This window comes from Miniopterus schreibersii, assembly GCF_964146895.1.
Source record: "Miniopterus schreibersii genome assembly, chromosome: 13".
Classification (NCBI taxonomy): Eukaryota; Metazoa; Chordata; class Mammalia; order Chiroptera; family Miniopteridae; genus Miniopterus; species Miniopterus schreibersii.
The window spans coordinates 976,642-994,622 of NC_138113.1; the positions used below are offsets into that span (position 1 = coordinate 976,642).

The 17,981-nt window shown below is 51.5% G+C and overlaps 2 protein-coding genes across 2 annotated transcripts; one reads left to right on the forward strand and one right to left on the reverse strand.

The window, feature by feature from the left end:
* Window positions 1-2,878: 2,878 nt before the first annotated feature.
* Window positions 2,879-10,285, reverse strand: RNASEH1 (ribonuclease H1). Its single transcript, XM_081156228.1, has 8 exons — window positions 10,086-10,285; window positions 9,718-9,833; window positions 7,848-8,012; window positions 6,132-6,231; window positions 5,245-5,299; window positions 4,813-4,897; window positions 4,144-4,268; window positions 2,879-3,255 (listed from the first exon to the last, which is right to left on the reverse strand). Exons 1-8 carry the CDS (start codon window positions 10,205-10,207, stop codon window positions 3,169-3,171), a joined length of 855 nt encoding a protein of 284 aa, XP_081012354.1. The 5' UTR covers window positions 10,208-10,285; the 3' UTR covers window positions 2,879-3,168.
* Window positions 9,896-17,518, forward strand: RPS7 (ribosomal protein S7). Its single transcript, XM_081156229.1, has 8 exons — window positions 9,896-10,373; window positions 11,640-11,884; window positions 12,084-12,167; window positions 12,256-12,327; window positions 12,903-13,046; window positions 13,570-13,634; window positions 16,721-16,871; window positions 17,407-17,518. The coding sequence occupies exons 3-8, from the start codon at window positions 12,093-12,095 to the stop codon at window positions 17,482-17,484; spliced, it is 585 nt and encodes a 194-aa protein (XP_081012355.1). The 5' UTR covers window positions 9,896-10,373; window positions 11,640-11,884; window positions 12,084-12,092; the 3' UTR covers window positions 17,485-17,518.
* Window positions 17,519-17,981: the final 463 nt, after the last annotated feature.

Here is a 17,981-nt window from a genome sequence, read left to right on the forward strand (position 1 = left end):
GGTTCCACCTTAGACCTCACCCCGAGCTCCTGCTGCGCCTGTCACCCCACTCTCCGTGCCCCACCCCCAGAGCTTGGGCTCAGCACCCCCTGGCCGGCTCTAACAGGGAGCCCAAGGCCAGTGTTGCGCGCTGGAGTCACTGCTCCGGGTCCTATCCGCTGGCTCAGTTGCCAGCTCCCTCTTTGGAATGTTTTCTTCTAATTTTCCTTCAGCTCACTGGGGACACCCACGCAGTGCCTCTTCTAGCCCATCTCCTCAGGGCGACACAGTAGTGTCCCAGGGCCCTCTCCCTGTCCTGTTCTTCCACACACACTAGGTGACCTTAGATAAGACGGATGCCCCACCAGCCTGGCCGCCTTCCAGAACCCACCTGAGCGTCTCACGGGGCGTCACCACTTACACAGCTGCTAAGCATCTTACACCTAACAGGTCTGACTCAGCAGCCGCTCCCCAGACCTGGAGGCTTAATCTGAGAGCCACCTGTTTTCTCTCTCCACTCGCAACATCCAATGCAGTCTCTCAGCAAGTCTTGTCTCTCTGACCTTCAGAATACCCCAAGCCTGTCACAGGGAAGGGCCTGGGCCGAGGCAGGTGGTTATAGGCACCCAAACGCCATAAAAGGTGTTATCGGACAGGCCTGAGTTGAAGGGAGAGGGCTGTCCCCTCCTCGGTTCTTGTCAGTCTCACAGGAAAGAATTCAAACAAGTGACAGCAGTGTTGTATTAAAGTGAATTTATTAAAGAAGTAAAGCAAGCGAATCAATCAAAATACACCTGGCATAAAGTGCAGATGGGCTCAGCAATTCTGAGAGGTGTTGCCCCCTGGAGACTTAGCATTTTATACCCTCTGTCTACAGGTTTTAAAATTCCTCTGCTGGGTATCTTGGTACAGACTAGATCTCAAGGTCTCCCTTTGACTTTTTTATGGCTTTCCCAGAATTTATGAGGACATCTGGAAATTATATCTTGGCAGGTTCCAAAGCTGTTGACTTTTTTGCTCAGCAAGATAAACTCCTTTTCCCCTTCCCCAAGATAGCTGACTTCTTTGTTTAGTGGGTGAGATAAAACTGTCCCTCCTTGCCTTCCCTCGTTCCCACTCCTGCCTTAGCAGTTCCAGGGTGATTTAAACTATGTGTTCTCTGGTTAGGGAGGAGAGGCAGTAACACTGGCTCTCCAGTCCTTGGTTGGGGAAGATGAGGGCTTGCTGCAAGCTGGCGTAAACTGCCCAAACCGTTTTTTTGTCTGTTCTCCTATTCCACTTGCTTAGAAATATTCCTAGCTTCCTACTTCCCTGTTACAAGGCCTGCCCTGGCAATTTGAAATGTGTGGGGTTTTTTTTGATTTTGTAGAGAGGGGAAGGAGACCGGTAGAGAGAAAAATCAATGAGAGGAAACGCCATCGATTGGCTGCCTCCTGCACACTCCTTGCTGGGGATTGAGCCCAGAACCCAGGCATGTGCCCTGACCTGGAATCAAACCAGTGACCTCTTGGTTCCTGTGGAATGTGTGGTTTCTTGACTTCATGCAAGAGAGATTTCAAGACACAAGTCCAGGTGATTTTGAGAGTACACTTATTAAAGCTGGGGACAGTGAGATGAAGAAGGGCTGTGGCTAGGGCCACTTACCAAGATGTATGGGCACACTGAGGCCAGTGCTGCTTGTTTGAGAGATTTTAGCAAAGTCCTAAGCATGAGGCTAGAGAGGCCACTTGCATAGAAAAGCCACTGGAAAGGGCCTGGATGAGCTTGCAAGTAGGGAGGGCGGGGCCAAAGCTATGAGTCAGGTGCTGGAGATTCAGAAAGGCACCTGCCTGCCAGCTCTGTGGGAGAGGACTGGCCAAAGGAGCAATGGCCACTGCCAGCTCCTCTGTCTGTGAGAAAGCTGCCCATCCAGCTCTCACCCTGATTCCAGGCAAGTTAGTGCCTCCCCAAACGTCCCAGGTTCCTTTCAAGCTGCTGCCCAGAGCTTGGGCTCAGAGGGAGGGCATCTGAGTAAGTCCGTGTGCAGGCCCTTGAAGAGGAGCTGCCTGGGACTCCCCCACCCTGTTACTCAGCCACAGTCCCCGCTAGTTTTCACAGCCCAAAGTTGTGGGGACATCTCTTCCCAGCCCTGGAAACCTGGGCTGGGATGCCTCACTCCTCCGGGAAACCTCTACTGCCAAAATAACCCTCCCAGTTTTACCCCGCGGCACCTGGGTGTGGGACCCCAGTGCATCTCCGGGATTCAGCCCCAATCCGCCTGCGTCTCTGCCCCTCCTACCAGTCTTGGTGCTTCTTCAGTTCCCTGGTTGTAGGGCTTCTGTTCAGCTAGGTTTCAGGAGGTTCTGCATGATGGTTGTTCTGTATTTTAGCTGTAATTTTGATGTGGTTATGGGAGGCAGCAGGTACCACAGTTACATATGCCACCATCTTGTCGTCTCTCCCAAAGGAGATTTTTAAAGATTTATCTGCACATCTTGGTCTTTAAAAGTTGTAACAGTTCTGCCTGGCCAGTGTGGTTCAGATGGTTGGATCACTGTTTTATACACTGAACGGTCTCCGGTTCAATCCCCATTTGAGGCGTGTATGGGAGGCAACCAATTGATGTTCCTCTCTCTCTCTCTAATCAATAAAAACATAAAGATTATAAAAAATAAAGTTGTGTTCCTACATAATGGTGAGCTGCCAGGGCTACGTACCGGCAGGTCTGCCTGGTGCACGGGTGCCTGGCCAGGTAAGCCCCAGCCCTCCTCTGTGGTCCCGGCCAGGCCGCCTCAGGCAGGGATCACTGCCTTTCTCTGGTCTGCACGCAGGCCCAAGCCAACTCCCAAATCCTGATACTCAACCCTGCCGAGTGGAAGGTAAATGAACTCTTTCAGAAAACTTCTAGACTTCTCGCCTGCACTGTTTAACCAGATTTATTAATATCCTTATTAAATAAAGTCTTAATGTTTTTGTCCAGACTGCAATGAAACTAATAAGAACAGTATCAAGCCCAATAAAACACAATGCTGATATCTCAAATGTGTCTCAAATCTCAGAGCACGTTATTACATGTTTGACCAGTTTCATCACGTAATCACAGCATCACCCAGCTTGCCTCTGAGCTGGATCGAAAGTGTCTCCCCACCTCCCGTGCAGGTTCACTGTTCACACAGGTACGTGACCACACGTCCCAGAATGCTGCGACTGTCAGTCTTCAGCTTGCTTAGCCCCTTCTCTCGCTAACCTGTCGGCTTCCTCGTTGCCTGTGAATCCCGAATGACCAGGAATGTGCATCTGTGAGACAGATTTTTTCCGTTTACTTTTGCACCCTCATGGTAAAGAATTCAACCCCAAGTGGGCTGAGAAGGTGGAAGTTCCCCCCCACCCCTCCATCGTGACACTACGCACACAGTGATGATTCCTACTACGTTTTGTCATGGACACACGCACTCAAGTTCCATTCTGATTCTCCACGGGCTGCAGCTTACTGCTTGTGTTGCTTTTCTCCACTTATAATGCATGTGGCGAGCTTTCCAGGTAGAGCACACGTGTGCACCAGTGGGTGGGTGTGCATGGACACACTGCTCTCTGGGAGTGTCTGACACTGCTCACGGGGCAGGGAGCATGCTTACATGGCAGCCCACCTGCCATCAGGGGTCCTGGCTGGCCTGCAGGGCAGGGGGAGGAAAATGGTGCCATCTAACTTGCTCTGGATTGTTTGAAAAAATAATTTTAATGAAATTGTCTATTTTAAGCAAAATACTTCCATTTTGGAAAAACAGTCATGTTACTAAGATCTTATCACATGACTTTACCAAAATGCATCATAAATGAGCACCATCTACCATGATGGCCGCTTCCAAAGAAACCAGCAGGCCGGCTGTTCACGTCGCTTTAGCAGTGCATCTGTTGCAGTGATATCCTCCTGTTACAGCCGCATTACTCACACGATGACACAGCGATCCGTATTCCAACACACAGGATGGCACTAGTTCCTGGGGAACTGTTACTTTAACATATCACTGAGTCACTCGCGGAAGCACCGTTTCTCTGGTTAGCTGAGACTGCCTGGTGCTAACAGCCCTAAGACAGGCCACTGAGCAGACACCCACTGAACATCCACGCCCTGGACAAGGACACTTACCCACCAAATGTCCATGCCCCAGACAAGACGATACTCACCCACCGAATGTCCATGTCCCGGACAAGCCTCTCCAGCTCCATGAAGTCCTCCTTGTTGATCACCTCCTTCCCGGCGCTTGTCCTCCACCCTTTCTCCTTCCACCCTTGGGCCCACTTAGTGATGCCTGGAAGAAACGCACTCCCAGACTAGGAATCGGGGACACTCTGATTCTTTCCTCCCTGGACTGCCCTCTGCCTCGCTCCCACTTGTGTTCTGAGCAGCCTTCTTGACTTTTCATTTCCTTCCCTGGGCCTCTGGCAGACCAGAAACACTCCCTTTCTCTTCCCTTCATTCTAATGGTACTCAGCCTACAATGTCACCTCCTCCAGGAAGCCTTCCCCAGCCTTCGGCATTGCTCCCTGTGCTGCTATACACAGTATTTCCCAAGGAAGCCATCAGTGCACCATCCTCAGTTACTCGCACACGCTGAGACTTGAAGTGCCCCAAAGCAGGGTCCCATCTACCTTCCCGCCATGTCTTTGGTGCCTGGCAGAGATCCCTGTGCGGCGAACACTGGAGCAGCAGACCTGGGAGTCCAGATCCTCACCTTTTCCTTTACACCTGACGGGTCCCGCCCTGGTACAGTTTCTCCTATAGGTGAAGGAAATACCTATTTCCCGGGGAACTGACTAGACAAACACTAGACCAGGTAAAATATAAAAGCTTACCATTGATGGTGAACATACTATCCGTGTACAGAACCAGCTTACTGATGTTCTGGGCCTTTGCCTGTTGGATGGCTTTGCAGGCTGCCTTGAAGAGAGAAATCGGTGTCACACTACAGAAACTGTTCACCTTTCAACATCACTGATGCTCAGTTACCTCAAAATGTAAATACTCCTTCTTTCCCTGTGCTGCCTGTAATGCTCGCATTCTCCATGTGAAACGTGCTATACAGACAATTCCGTGCAGACAGCTATTTGAAGTGCTTCACAGTTTCTCTCGGAAATCCCTATCCCTCATAACTGTCACTAACCCCACACTAAGCTTCTTCTGGACTTTGAATACCTTATACATAGACAGTAAAAACTCATTAGTGTGTTCATCAATGCTAAAGAAGGAAACACAGTTTTAGTGAAAAATTACATCTGATAACTTACATGAATTTCTGCTCTTTGATTGGTTTGTCGCCCAGGAAGTCTAAGGCCTACATTTCTGGTTTCAAAATAGTGCAGAAGAAAATAAAATTATAAGCTAGTATGTTTTATTGGAAATAAAAAAATATTGTATAAAACTGGCCTTTAGAAATCAAAACAACATTGTACTGAAAAGCACATGTGGTACTGCAGAAGGAACCCTGAGCCAAAGGCAAAGGGGAGTTTAATCTCTGGACTGAAACACAAGCATGAGGCCCGGGCAGGCCACGAACCTGTGGCACTCAGGAGTGCACCAGCCCGTACAGGACTCAAAACTAACGTGAGATCAAAGTGAAAGAACTTCAGACTGTACAGCTGAAGAGAAACATAGAGGGGATTTTAACAGTGTACATGTACATTAAACATGCCTAGCACAGCTGTGGGCACCCATCAACACCGGGGAAGGCTGCTCCAAACTGGGGTGGGGCTGCTTCCCGCGCTCAAACCCCCTTTACACTGAATTTTAAGGCTGTGTGTTACTATTCAAGTTTTTTCATATTCACACTTCACACACCTTGCCTTTGCACCTCTCACATCTTCAGGAATCATGGTGACCCGTCCCTCTGCATCCCGTCCAAAACTACCTCCGGGGAGACCTGTGACTTAGGGCACATTTAGGTAATTTTTGCATAAAATTTTATGAGCGAGGCAGACTCGTCTGGATTTAGGGCTGGGAGAGCAAGGCCAAGGTATTTCAGGTTCCAGAGAACAGAGTTGTCAGGGTAGACAAGAAACAAAGCTGCTCTGCTACCCCCCTACACAGAGCTGCTCATAAACAGTCAAACTACAAGCACATCCCACCTCACTCTGCCTATGTTTCAGAATATGACCGGCTTTCTTGGTTTACTCACAAAGGATGGCCAGGCCCCCAGTAAACACCGATCCCCGCTCGGGCCCGCCTCCGCCCGTTGCTGGAGCAGCAGCCGTCAGTGTAGACAACGACATATTCTCCTGTAAGATGGAAGGAAGCTCAGGGAGTGCCGCTGGCCCCACCTCACTAGAAACTGAAATTCACCTAAACATTATTACGGTGGAAATAGCACTTTAAATTGAGAAGGTATTATATTTGGGTCCCACACAGCAGGCATATTAACATCACTCGGTAAACCCAGATCCCACTGCTGTGAGAAGTGCTGCCTACAGCCCTGCTGCAGGGGTCCCAGAACAATGCCGCTGTCCCTCTCCTTGGGGGGCAGGGGTCCTGTTCACTCCTAGGAGCTGTATGTCCAAACAGGCAGTGCCTGGCACGATGGGGACCTGCCCACCAGAAGGTCAAATCCTCTGACAAATACTGGTGTTTGTTTTTCTCAGTGTAGTTGTCACCAGTAAACTGCTGTCCCCCATCTTTGCTTCTATCAAGACAGGGTTTGGTCACCATGCCAACGTTATAAAGAGCGAGGTAGAAAAGGGCTGAGACAAGGCCACTCTCAGGCCATTGACCAGCAAGACACTCAGCAGGCCAGCAGAAGTCAGGAGCAGGGGCACAGGAGCAAACAGAAGGAACATGCGGATGAGGCCTTTCTCAAAAGGGTGGTAGACTGGGCAGAGCAGAGGCCAAGGGCAGGGGGGAGACGCTGCAGGCTGGAGGAGCGCACTTCTGGCTGGAGTGAGGCTGCGAGTGGGAGAGGGTGCAGGTGTGCAGCCTGCTCAGTTCAGCAGGACTTGATGCTACCAGATGACAGCAAACAACCGTCCTTGTCACTGAGCCATTTCACCTGTGAGCACCTGTCACGTGTCAGGGGATGTGTTAGGTCACACTAGGCTTCAAGCAACTGTCAGGACACTGGAAAAGGCTCATCTCCCACCCACTCTACAAATGCTTGTTTCATTTACCACTGGTAACAACCAAATCAAGAACCTTTGGGGTTTTTTAAGAAAACATAACTGCAAAATTGATTTACACAGTTCTGAGAGCCTGAAAAACCATTTTCTAATAGTTTTCTTGGACTGAATTGTAAAATGGCTTCTTCTTGGGGAACACATGGACCCTACGAATACACTGATTTGTATTTTAAAAATGCTACTTATCCTTGTTTCCTGTTCATATTTGTAGAAGACAAAAAGGAGGCTTTACTATGAGTCAATACATATAAACAGGTGGTTCCTGGAGTTAAGGTAGAGAAGTTCATGGCTATCTTGCTCCGCAGGATAAGGCGGGACGACTGGTGTTTGCAAGGTTGACTCAAAAGATTAAGATGCTGGTGCTGATCCATTATAAAGGAGCTCTGTCCAGGGCCTTTCTTATGGAGGAAGCAGAAGTCTTTGCACTTTCCCTTGGTGACCTGAAATGCCAGGTTCCCAGGGAACACTGGTATTTCAAAGGGTTAGTGCCTTTTACTTGGAGCCTACAGAATGGTTTTCCTATAAATGTCCAAAATTGTAATAATTCTGTACCATTTGATCAGTTACAAAATAGTCACCTTAGAGATTTTTAAATAAAATGCCTTTTCAGATAAGAATGAAGATGTTAAATATCAGCTCAAATGTCCCCCATTAAGAAAGTGGGAAAAGTTTTTACACATATAGTTCCATTATGTTAAAAGTAAAAAAATCCAAGAAAGACACACCCATGTAGGAGAAGGTGTCCCTGCCCACTGGAGGGGCCGCCCCCACATCCTGTCTCAGGTGCTTCGCATGAGGCTCCACGTCCTGCTCTTCTGCTCTGGCCAGGGGCTCACGGCGCCGCTTGCTGGCTTTCACTTGTGATTCTTGCCCCTGTTCATTTTCCTGCCCTGAAAGAGAGTCTGCTCAGAAGCCAGAAACAATGAACCAAACACGAAACTAAGAATCCAGAGATGCAGTGTCACTTAATATCACTAACACTAAGCCAGACTCAACTACCCTCCATACGTGGCCCTGTAGAGAGGGAATGACCTCAGACAGTCCACACCACCTCAGACTTTGATGTCCTGTGAAATCACCCTAAATTCTCCACAGTAAGCTTGATGAGATGATATGAACACAAGAGCAAAGCTTCTGTTAAAAAATAAACCCGGTTTTGGTGGAGACAGCAGAGATGTAAAGGGTATGAACAGCAGAGATGTAAAGAGTTTGAAAATTGAGGGGCTCTTTCCCCAGAAAAAAACAAAGACCAAAATTCTGTATGGAAACTAGAGAATTAGACTTAGAAGTGGAGCCTGAAGATGGGACTGAGCTGCTGCAATCCCGTGACAGAACTCTAACAGATGAGGTTCTTCTCATGGGTGAGCAGAGAAAGCGATTTTGTGAGATGGAATCTACTCTTGTTGACAATGCTGTGAAGATTGTTGAAATGACATCAAAGGATTTAGAATATGACAAAGCAGCGGCAGGGTTTGAGAGGACTGACTCCAATGTTGAAAGGTGCTTCTGTGGGTAAAATGCTTTCAAATGACATCACATGCTCCACGGAAATCGTTCATGAGAGGAAGTCAGTCAATGAGGCAAACGCTACCATCTAACTAAGAAACTGCCACAGCCACTCGAACCTTAAGCAACTCCCCCCCATGGGTCAGCAGCCTTCAACACTCAGGCAAGACCCTCTCTCAGCAAAAGGATTAGGACCTGATGAGGGCTCAGATGATGGTGAGCACTCAAGTATTTTTAGCGAAAGTATGTACATTGTTCGCACACTCGAGAGACTGACTATAGCAGGGGTGAGGAAAGTCTCGCCCTCAGGCCAAATGGGTCTGGCCCTGCCAAGGCAACCGCAGGCGGGACTAGAAATTCAATAAATCTAGTAGCTTTTTTCATAGCTAATTTTTAAGTTGATAATTCTGTATGGCCCGCAAGTGATGTTAGAAATATCCAAATGGCCCTTGGCAGGAAAAACTGTTCCGCACCCTTGGACTACAGCAGAGTGTGAACATAATTCTTCTATGCACTGGGAAACAGATCATGGACGTGCTTCACTGAGGCAGCATGGAACTGAACCTGCACTCTCCAAGGAATGGAACAGGAGAGCTGAGTCCTGGCTTCTCTCTAACACTGTTACTGACAGGAACCACTAGGCTAAACTGCTTTCAGCCTGTCCCCTAGCCTGTAAAATGGAGAAGTGTTAACCGCATCTTCTCTATCTGCTCATTAGGTAGATCAAGTGGCACCTGGGACAGAGAGGGCTGTAAACAGGTTACAGTGGCACCTAGGGCAGGAAAGGCTGTGCACAGGTTACAGTGGCACCTGGGGCAGGGAGAGCTGTGCCCAGGTCACAGCGGCACCTGGGAAAGCGAGGGCTGTGCCCAAGTCACAGCGGCACCTGGGACAGAGAGGCCTGTGCCCAGGTTACAGCGGCACCTGGGGCAGGAAGGCCTGTGCCCAGGTTACAGAGGCACCTGGGGCAGGGAGGGCTGTGCCCAGGTTACAGCGGCACCTGGGGCAGGGAGGGCTGTGCCCAGGTTACAGTGGCACCTGGGGCAGGGAGGGCGGTGTCCAGGCTACAGTGGTGTGAGCGGTGACTACCTTCTAAACCACCGGCGCGCGCAGAGTTCCTGACGAAGGCCCAGGCTTCCTCTTCGGTGGCAAACTTCTTGAAGCGCGCGGCAGGAAAGCGGTCCACTTGCGCTCGGCACTCGTCCCTGGAACAGAGCGCCGCCTGACTCGCCGCCCCGCCGCCAGGGGCGCTCTTCCCAGGCCCTGGGGGGACTGCGAGCCCCCCCAGCGGCGTCGCGCCTCCCCGTCGGCAGGCTCCTGCCGCGCGCCCAGCCCCTCACGCACTAGGCGCGGCCCGCACGGCCGCCAGCGCCGCAGGTTCACCGAGTCCGACGCCGCGAGCGCCCTGGGGCCTTCGGGAACCATCCGGCCCTCGCTCCCGGCCGGCGGCCGCTCACCAGGTCAGGAAGACGCCGGCCTTGCGGCCCCTCCTCACGGCGTAGAACATGCCGAGCCCGCCGCTGCGGCAGCGCACGGCGGCCAACGCGACTCCGCGCACGGCGCCCAGCAGCCTGGTCATCGCTCGCCCGCGGCGACCGCCCGACAGCCCGGCCCCGGGCCCCGCGCCGCCATCACGCAGACCAGCCTTCCGGCCGCGGCGCCCGGAGATGACGCAACAGTCGGAGCGACAGGCGGTGGGCGGGGCCTAGAGCCGCGGGATCTACCGGCTCGTGAATTTCCCAGAGGTCAGTGCGGAAGTGCGTCCCCGGGCAGGTCGCGGGGCGGGGGCGGGGCCTGCGCGTTGTGGGCGGGGCCTGGCTGCTCCCGGGCCAAAAGAAGGTCGCATTTGTAAATGATCAGTTTATAAAAATAAAGTGTTACTATTCCTATATATTTTATTATCACTTTTTAATCCTCACCCAAGGATATGCTTATTGATTTTAGAGAGAGGGGAAGCGAGAGAGAACATCATGGGCTGGTTGCCCCTAATGGGGACCCAGCAGCCAACCTGGGTATGTGCCCTGATGGGGAAGCAAATCCCCAACCTTCTGGTGTACAGGACTGCACTCCAACCAACTGAGCCACACTGGCCAGGGCCAATTTCTGTATTTCAAATAATATCTGAGCACTTACCTCTGTCCACCTGATAGGTTACTGATGTCTAAAGATCCTGGACTGTTATATAGGAAAGGTGACCTTGCTTCAATGAAGTGCCTGTGATTTTCACATCCATTGCAGGCCTGCACCTTCACTTCACTCACATGCTTCTTGTATCAGCGGACAGATGAAAGTATTATTATTTTTAAATATATGTTTATTGATTTCAGAGAGAGGGAGAGAGAGAAACATCAATGATGAAAGAGTCATTGATCGAGCCCGCAATCCGGGCATGTGCCCTGACCGGGAATTGAACCCCGATCCCCTGGATCCTAGCTCCATGCTCAACCGCTGAGCCCCCCCCCCCCAGATGAAAGTATTAAAACCCTGACAGCTCTAGGTGGAGGGGAGAGAAAAGAACTTCAACCCATTAATTTTTGATTGAACAGACAGGTCCATAAATTCATTTTCCATGCAAGGACTCATCATCAACTCTCCTGATCACTTTATTATTCACATTAGGAACTGGGACTTGGGGGGGGTCAAGAATGACTTTGAAGTCTGGGCTCTCCCCCCCTCACCCTGCACCCCAAGCTTTCTGCCTCAGGGTTGCTGACATCATACATTCCCAGCACAGGATTGTTTTCACTTACTGATTTTGAGAGATAGAGGGAAACATTGGCTTGCTGTTCCACTTATTTATGCATTCATTGGTTGATTCGTGTATGTATCCTGACCAGAAATGAACTCCCAACCGTGGCGTATCAGGACCACGATTTAACCAACTGAGCTACTGGGCCAGGTTATTGGCCTTTTTCTTTAATCTTCACCCAAGGACATGCTTATTGGGTTATTGGCCTTTTTCTTAAACGTTCTATCTTTAGGGGTAACCAAAGTTGCTTTCCTGGGGCCAGGTCTTCCTCGCAGACCCCGGTTGCGGCTAGGAACTCTCGGGAACCGCGCCGAAAAAGAGGCTCCCAAGGCGGAAAAGTATTACCAGCGCACAGGTTCCCGGAGCCTCTTTCCGGGACTGTCTAGGCTTCCACCGTTTCTCAGTGGTTTTTCCGGTTCCTTTAGTTCCCGCCTCTTCCTTTCAGCCATCGAGATTTGACGAGCTCTCGCGAGACCTAGGCCTCTTCTCAGGCCGGCGCTCCCCAAGGTAAGTGTGCGGCCTCCGCTCTGCACGGACATTTCTCTCAATTTTGAGGACAAGACGTTTTGAAGTCAGCCCTGGGGTGGCGGGCCCTGCGTCCCGGGTGGGGATACGGCGGATAACGCGGCGTTCGTCCGCGGATGGCGCGTGCCGGGTGGGCGGGGGCGCGGAGACCCGCGCAGCCCGGACCTCTCTCTGCTTCCAGGAACAGGCCATGTTCAGCTCCAGCGCCAAGATCGTGAAGCCCAATGGCGAGAAGCCCGACGAGTTCGAGTCCGGCATCTCGCAGGTGAGGGCCGAGGGGTGGGGCGGGCGGCGGGACGGAGACGCCGGGGCGGCCGCGGCGGGTCGCTGAGGCCTCGCGCGCTCCTCCGCAGGCCCTGCTGGAGCTGGAGATGAACTCGGACCTCAAGGCGCAGCTGCGGGAGCTGAACATCACGGCGGCCAAGGTGAGCCCGGGGCGGGGCGGGGGCCCGGCGCGCGGCCGGCATTTGGCGGCACCTACGGCCAGGTCCTTAAGGGGCTTCGGAGCCGGCGGACACCCGGACTGGGCGCCGTCAGGACGCGGGACCGGGTGGGCCCCGGGAGCGGGATGTGGGCGGGAGCCCAGGCCGTGTCGCCCGTGGTCCCCAGGTTACGCCGGGGCTCCGGGTCCGGCCCCGCGTTTCCCTTCCCTCCCCGCCGCCGTCCTGGGTCGGGGCGCGCGCGGGCTCAGTGCGGGAACGGGAGGTTCTTTCGAATGCGTGTCTCGCGCCCGGTGCTCGGCTTCACAGAGCCCAACCGGCCCGTGTTGGTTGCAACGATGTGCACGTGCTGCCCACGGTGGACAGATGTTCCCCGTGCGCGCGGGGTGATCGCGCTCACAGACTGGACGTTTTGTGTCACGTGTGAGGCAGGAGGAGTGACAGTGGGGTGGGGGCGGGGGAACAGGGGCTAGAAAGTGGCTCCAGGAGGGCCTCGGGGTGCGGGCGGCCCCGTCTGTTACATCTGTCGCCGCTGAGCCACACGGGGCTGCTTTCCCTAGGAAATCGAGGTCGGCGGCGGGCGGAAGGCCATCATCATCTTCGTCCCGGTGCCCCAGCTGAAGTCTTTCCAGAAGATCCAGGTCCGGCTGGTCCGCGAGCTGGAGAAGAAATTCAGCGGGAAGCACGTGGTCTTCATCGCTCAGGTATCGCGCTGTTGAAGCCTCGCGGGTGAAGCCGCTCAGGCCGCGTGTGTTCGGGTGGCCGGCACTCGGGATAATGATCGTGGCCCTGTTGTGAACAGGAGAAACTGTTGTAGGTGGTAGAGAGCTGGGAAGGCTGTGCTCCTGGTGGGTTAAGAAGGTAAAGTTCGCTTCTGCTGTTAATGTTGAAGTGGCTTTTCACGGTTGCAATGACGTAAAGGCAGCTGCTTGAAGAGGTGGCCAGACTAAGGCGCCTGAGGTTGGCCTGACCCAGGGTTTTTTCTGCCTGAGAATCACCTGCCTGAGGCTCCTCTGCCCAGGTGAGGCAGGTGGAGATGGAGGGGGAGGCGTTAAGGAGCAGTCTGTAGGGAAAGGCAAAGTCGAGGAGGGTTTTCTAACTCAGTCTAGGTTGGCTTTCTCAAAGTTGGAATTCTGTTCCTGTCTTTCTGTTTTTAAAGCAGTCTGACATTTTCTTTGCCACCTTACGGGCCTTTTGTTGCTGTTGCATGACATTTTTGCCTTGCAGAGGAGAATTCTGCCCAAGCCAACTCGAAAAAGCCGGACAAAGAATAAGCAGAAGCGCCCCAGGAGGTAAGTCTTCTGTTGGTGTGGGGCCTCCACTCTCGCTAACTGCTGCCGGCTTGAGGGGCTGTTCACAGTGGGAGCTGCAGAGGCTCCTAAAGTCACGCGTGGTTAGTTCAGGGAAGCCATCCACCTCGGCTTGTTTACTGAGGAACTTAGTTTCTTCTGTAATTCGATGTGAAATGTGTTAAGGTTCTGGAGATAAGAGTGACATGTGCTGCAGGTGGTGTGATAGGCCAAGGCTGTCACAAAGGATGGAGGTGGTTTCCTCCGGCTCCTGGGAGCGGTGAGAGGAACCCTCAGTTTAGGGCCCACCAGACAGTGGAGCGGGCCGGGCTGTGTCTTTGCTTTTTATTTTTGCTGTGAATTAAGGCCAAGTTAGATTTTCCTGTTGCTGATGTCACAGGTTGAAATTTAGTGCACATGTGGACGCAGGTGGACCGTGTTCATGAACTTGATTGTCTCAGGTTCTCTGCATAAACTCAGATACTGGTAGTTGAGTCCTTGGTTCAGGGCTTCTGGGTTTTGTTGAAGTCCTCGGCTTCACAGAGTTGGATTATTGGACGCCTGCAGCCCCTTCCCTAGGGACCGCATTGAGAAAAAGTGTTCTGGTGTCCCACTGACTGCCAGGTGGGCAGCAGCCTTAAGTGTGTACTTGGTGTGGTTATTATTATTACCCCTACTTTCAGGATGGGGACAGAAGGTATTTTTTAATTTAAAAATAACTTTTTAAAAATTATGGGGAAATAACAATATACTTTTAAAAAGTAAAGGATGGGGACACTGACAAGCTTGGAAAGCTGGCTCCGCACAGCTGGTCATGGGGACGCTGGGTGTGAGAAGCTCAGCCTTGTCTTTGAAACCCTGGATAGTAGGAAGTGATGGACTCAGGATTGTGAGCTAATGTTACTGCACCATGTCTGTGGGTGAGGCTGTTAGAGGCAGGTGCCAGTTTTCTGGGCTTGAATTATAGGGTTCAGTCCTTTGTGCTTGTCTTTGGGTAGTTGGAGCAGCCTAAGAGTTTGGGAATACGCACTGCTCTCCAGGAGCCATGCCCACGCCTTTCTTCCTTCTCATGCGTGCATCTCCTGAGAGTCCCCATAATACTTGCAACCAGGGGAACAATGGGCAGTGGCAGCTCGTTCCGGGCTCACTCCTGAACCTGTCCCCAAGGCCCCTGTTTCTCTGACTTCTCAGTGAGCCAAAGCAGCCCAGCCTGGGCTCTCCTATGGGCTTCTATCCGAAGCCCGCCCTTGTTTCACTGCCCCCAGCTTTAATAAATATACTCTTAAAATTTAAAAAAAGTCAAAGAATTCAAGAATATTTTTTTATTCTAGATCGTAAGAGATCAAATACAGGAGGTAATCAAGAACATTTAGTTTGGTTTTGTAATTTCAGTTCTGAGAATCCCATTAGTACTCGAGTATAAAAACAAGCCCTTTGCTTTGCACCCCAGTAAGGGCTTGGCTCCCACATTTACAGCCTCCATTCTCCCACTTCTCAGTCCTGCTTTTCCCACATTCTTTCTCTTGGTGGTGACTCAGGGTCACTTGCTACAGCTGCAGCCTTCCTGCTCCTGACACTCCATCTAGTTCTCGGGCCAGGGCTGTTCTGCCATTTTCCCCTCTAGCTGCTTCCTTCAGATGTGTTTTCTACTTTCAGTGGTTGACTTTCTCTCACACAGATTAAATGCTGAGATTCCACATTTTGTTTGGCTTCTAACCTGTAAGATCCCAAATATTTGTCTTGACTTAGCTCAGTCTCTGGTTTGTGATACCAAAGTTGCATTGCCGTTGTCCCTTTTTAACAGAAATTAGACGACATTGAAGTCTGAGATGACTTTTTAAAAATTGTTTTTTTATTGATTTTAGAGACGGGGAAGGGGGGAAACATGAGTTTATTTCACCTGTTTATGCGTCATCGGTTGCTCCCTGACCAGGGTTGAACCTGCAGCCTCGGTGTAGTGGGATGATGCTCTTAACCAACTGAACTACCCAGCCAGGGTTGAGGTGACTCCTAAGATCAGTTTTGATTCTATTCTGATTTGTTTTAAAGGGAGTAATCCACAGGCTTCCATGTCCAAGTGCCTTCCCAGCCCTATAAGGATAGGAATGTGCTTAATTAGGGGCAGCAGTGACCAGCTGAGCCGCCTGTCTCATTTGCTCCCTGAAAGGTGAAGGGGCCCTGAGCATGCTGTCTGTGGCCGTGTCACAGTAAGACCTGGCAGGCACTTGAGAGCCACTAGACAGTGTTCACTGTGTGCATGGGACCTGCCAGATAGGAAGTACAGACTGGTGCCACATAGTGTCTGATGAGGGACAGGTCCCCAAACATATCCCACAATACAGGGTCCTCTGTAAACATGAAGATAAGAACTGTGTCTTCGCTCATCCCACCATCCCCTGCTACCTAGCAGGTGCCTCGGAGTGGGAGTAACTGCCCTTCGGTTGTGAGCAGCCATGAGGGCTGTGAGGGTGAAGTGACTGGGGGGGGGGCAGGGTTCCATTGGCAGTTTGTGTGGTAGGGTGACGGGTTGGAAGTTGGGGACCCTTCCTGTCCTCAAGCTGGTGATGGAACAATCTCTTGGGGTGGGGCATTGCCTTCTGTGAGAATGAGGGTTATGGTGGTATTTAGAGGCCAAGAGAGCTCATGAAGGCTCTTTGGTAGGTGAATTATGTGATCACATGAACATGTTAGATAATCTGACAACATTGGAGGGGTGGTTTGGATTTGAGTAAGACTAGTAAAGAGGTCTGCAGTGATTAGTTGAGAAATTGTACATGTGGAAGTAAACCTGCAGGTAGGTACAAAGATAAAAGCCCTCTAGCGCCCTTCCCTGGAGACAAGTCACTCAAGGTGGCTTGATGATTGTAGTTTACATGGGTAGCATTTCATATAACTTAGCAGGGTGTTTGTCACCCCTTTCTGGTTGGCAGCAGCTCTGGTTGCTGAATTAAGTGTAAGTAGCCTATCTGAAAACTAGTGTTCATCTGATTCGGGAACCTGGAGTTTGCTGCTTACATTGTGACTCAGTCGCTGGGGCTCAGCAGAGGGCAGGCCTTCTCCTGGGGTCTTACCTTGTCGCTGTTCTTTAGCCGCACGCTGACCGCCGTGCATGACGCCATCCTGGAGGACTTGGTTTTCCCAAGTGAAATTGTGGGCAAGAGGATCCGTGTGAAGCTGGACGGCAGCCGGCTCATCAAGGTCCATTTGGACAAAGCTCAGCAGAACAACGTGGAGCACAAGGTGACGGCTGCTTGGGCGGGGCGGGGCGGGTACAGATGGGCTGGAGGGCAGCAAGCCTGCTCCCTGGGCCACCAGCCTGGGCATTGGAAACGGGCAGCTTTTTCATTGTACCTCATATTGTCCCTTTGGATTATGTGCCAGGTTTTAACTTGGGGCGTGTTTCAGGTTATTAGGAAATAGGAAGTCGGGTGACCCTAGAGTTTGACTCTAGTGAGGCTGTGTGTGGTGGGGGAAGGGGTAGAATCTGGGGAGAACTGTCACTTCTTCCCTGGTGAGGTGTCCCCGATGTGGACAGTGGGATCTCCCAGAGGAGCACAGCACTCGGGTGCGTGGTGTCGGGTCCTGTCCCACAGCTCTGGAGAGGAGCTGGCCCCGTCTTGGGGTTTCCGAGAGCCCGTCCTATGGGCTCCTCATCTTCTCAGCCTGTTTGCTGGGGAGAGAGCCCTGCAGGGCGCAGTTTCCCAGACCATCAGCTTAAAGACGAGGGTGTATTTAAAAGTTGCCATTTGTAGTGATTCGTGTGTTTTTCTTACAGGTTGAAACTTTCTCGGGTGTCTATAAGAAGCTCACAGGCAAGGATGTTAATTTTGAATTCCCAGAGTTTCAGTTGTAAACAAAAATGACTAAATAAAATATTATTCTCAGTATTCTGTTCAGGCATGTATTTCGAAATCTCAGAGACATGGTTGTACAGCTTTCTACATTGTCAGTGGCTTCCTCCACAGGCCGGTGATTTTGAACAGGGTCCTGCAGTTTGTGCCAGGAGGTGTGAGACGTATGAGGGACGTGCTGGAAGCAGGGATATGACAGGTGTTTCAGGTGAAGTTGCCGAAGAGCAGCAGTTCCTGTCCCCAGGGCAGTCAGGTGGTCCAGCCTGGGAGAGCACAGGCCATCAAGGTGCAGATGGGACTGAGCCTTCCCTCCTGGCTCCCAGCAGTGCTGTGACTCACTGTCCCTAGGCAGCCAGGCTTGAAGTAGTTCCATGTAAGAAAAAGGAAAGGCATCAGAAGTAACTAAACACTGGCCTAGAATAATTGCCTGAAAACTGCATGGTGGAGACGGGTTTTTCCCAAGAGCAAAAGCTGATGAGAAAGTGTTGTATTCATTAAG

Coding starts and splice junctions, on each gene's coding strand:
- RNASEH1 (XM_081156228.1), bottom strand. CDS start 10,207: ATGACCAGGCTGCTGGGCGCCGTGCGCGGAGTCGCGTTGGCCGCCGTG. Junction 5,300..6,131: donor TGGGGGCCTGGCCATCCTTT/GTGAGTAAACCA, acceptor TTTTGAAACCAG/AAATGTAGGCCTTAGACTTC. Junction 3,256..4,143: donor GGGACATGGACATTCGGTGG/GTGAGTATCGTC, acceptor TCTGTCTCACAG/ATGCACATTCCTGGTCATTC.
- RPS7 (XM_081156229.1), top strand. CDS start 12,093: ATGTTCAGCTCCAGCGCCAAGATCGTGAAGCCCAATGGCGAGAAGCCC. Junction 12,168..12,255: donor TCGAGTCCGGCATCTCGCAG/GTGAGGGCCGAG, acceptor GCTCCTCCGCAG/GCCCTGCTGGAGCTGGAGAT. Junction 16,872..17,406: donor AGAACAACGTGGAGCACAAG/GTGACGGCTGCT, acceptor TTTTTCTTACAG/GTTGAAACTTTCTCGGGTGT.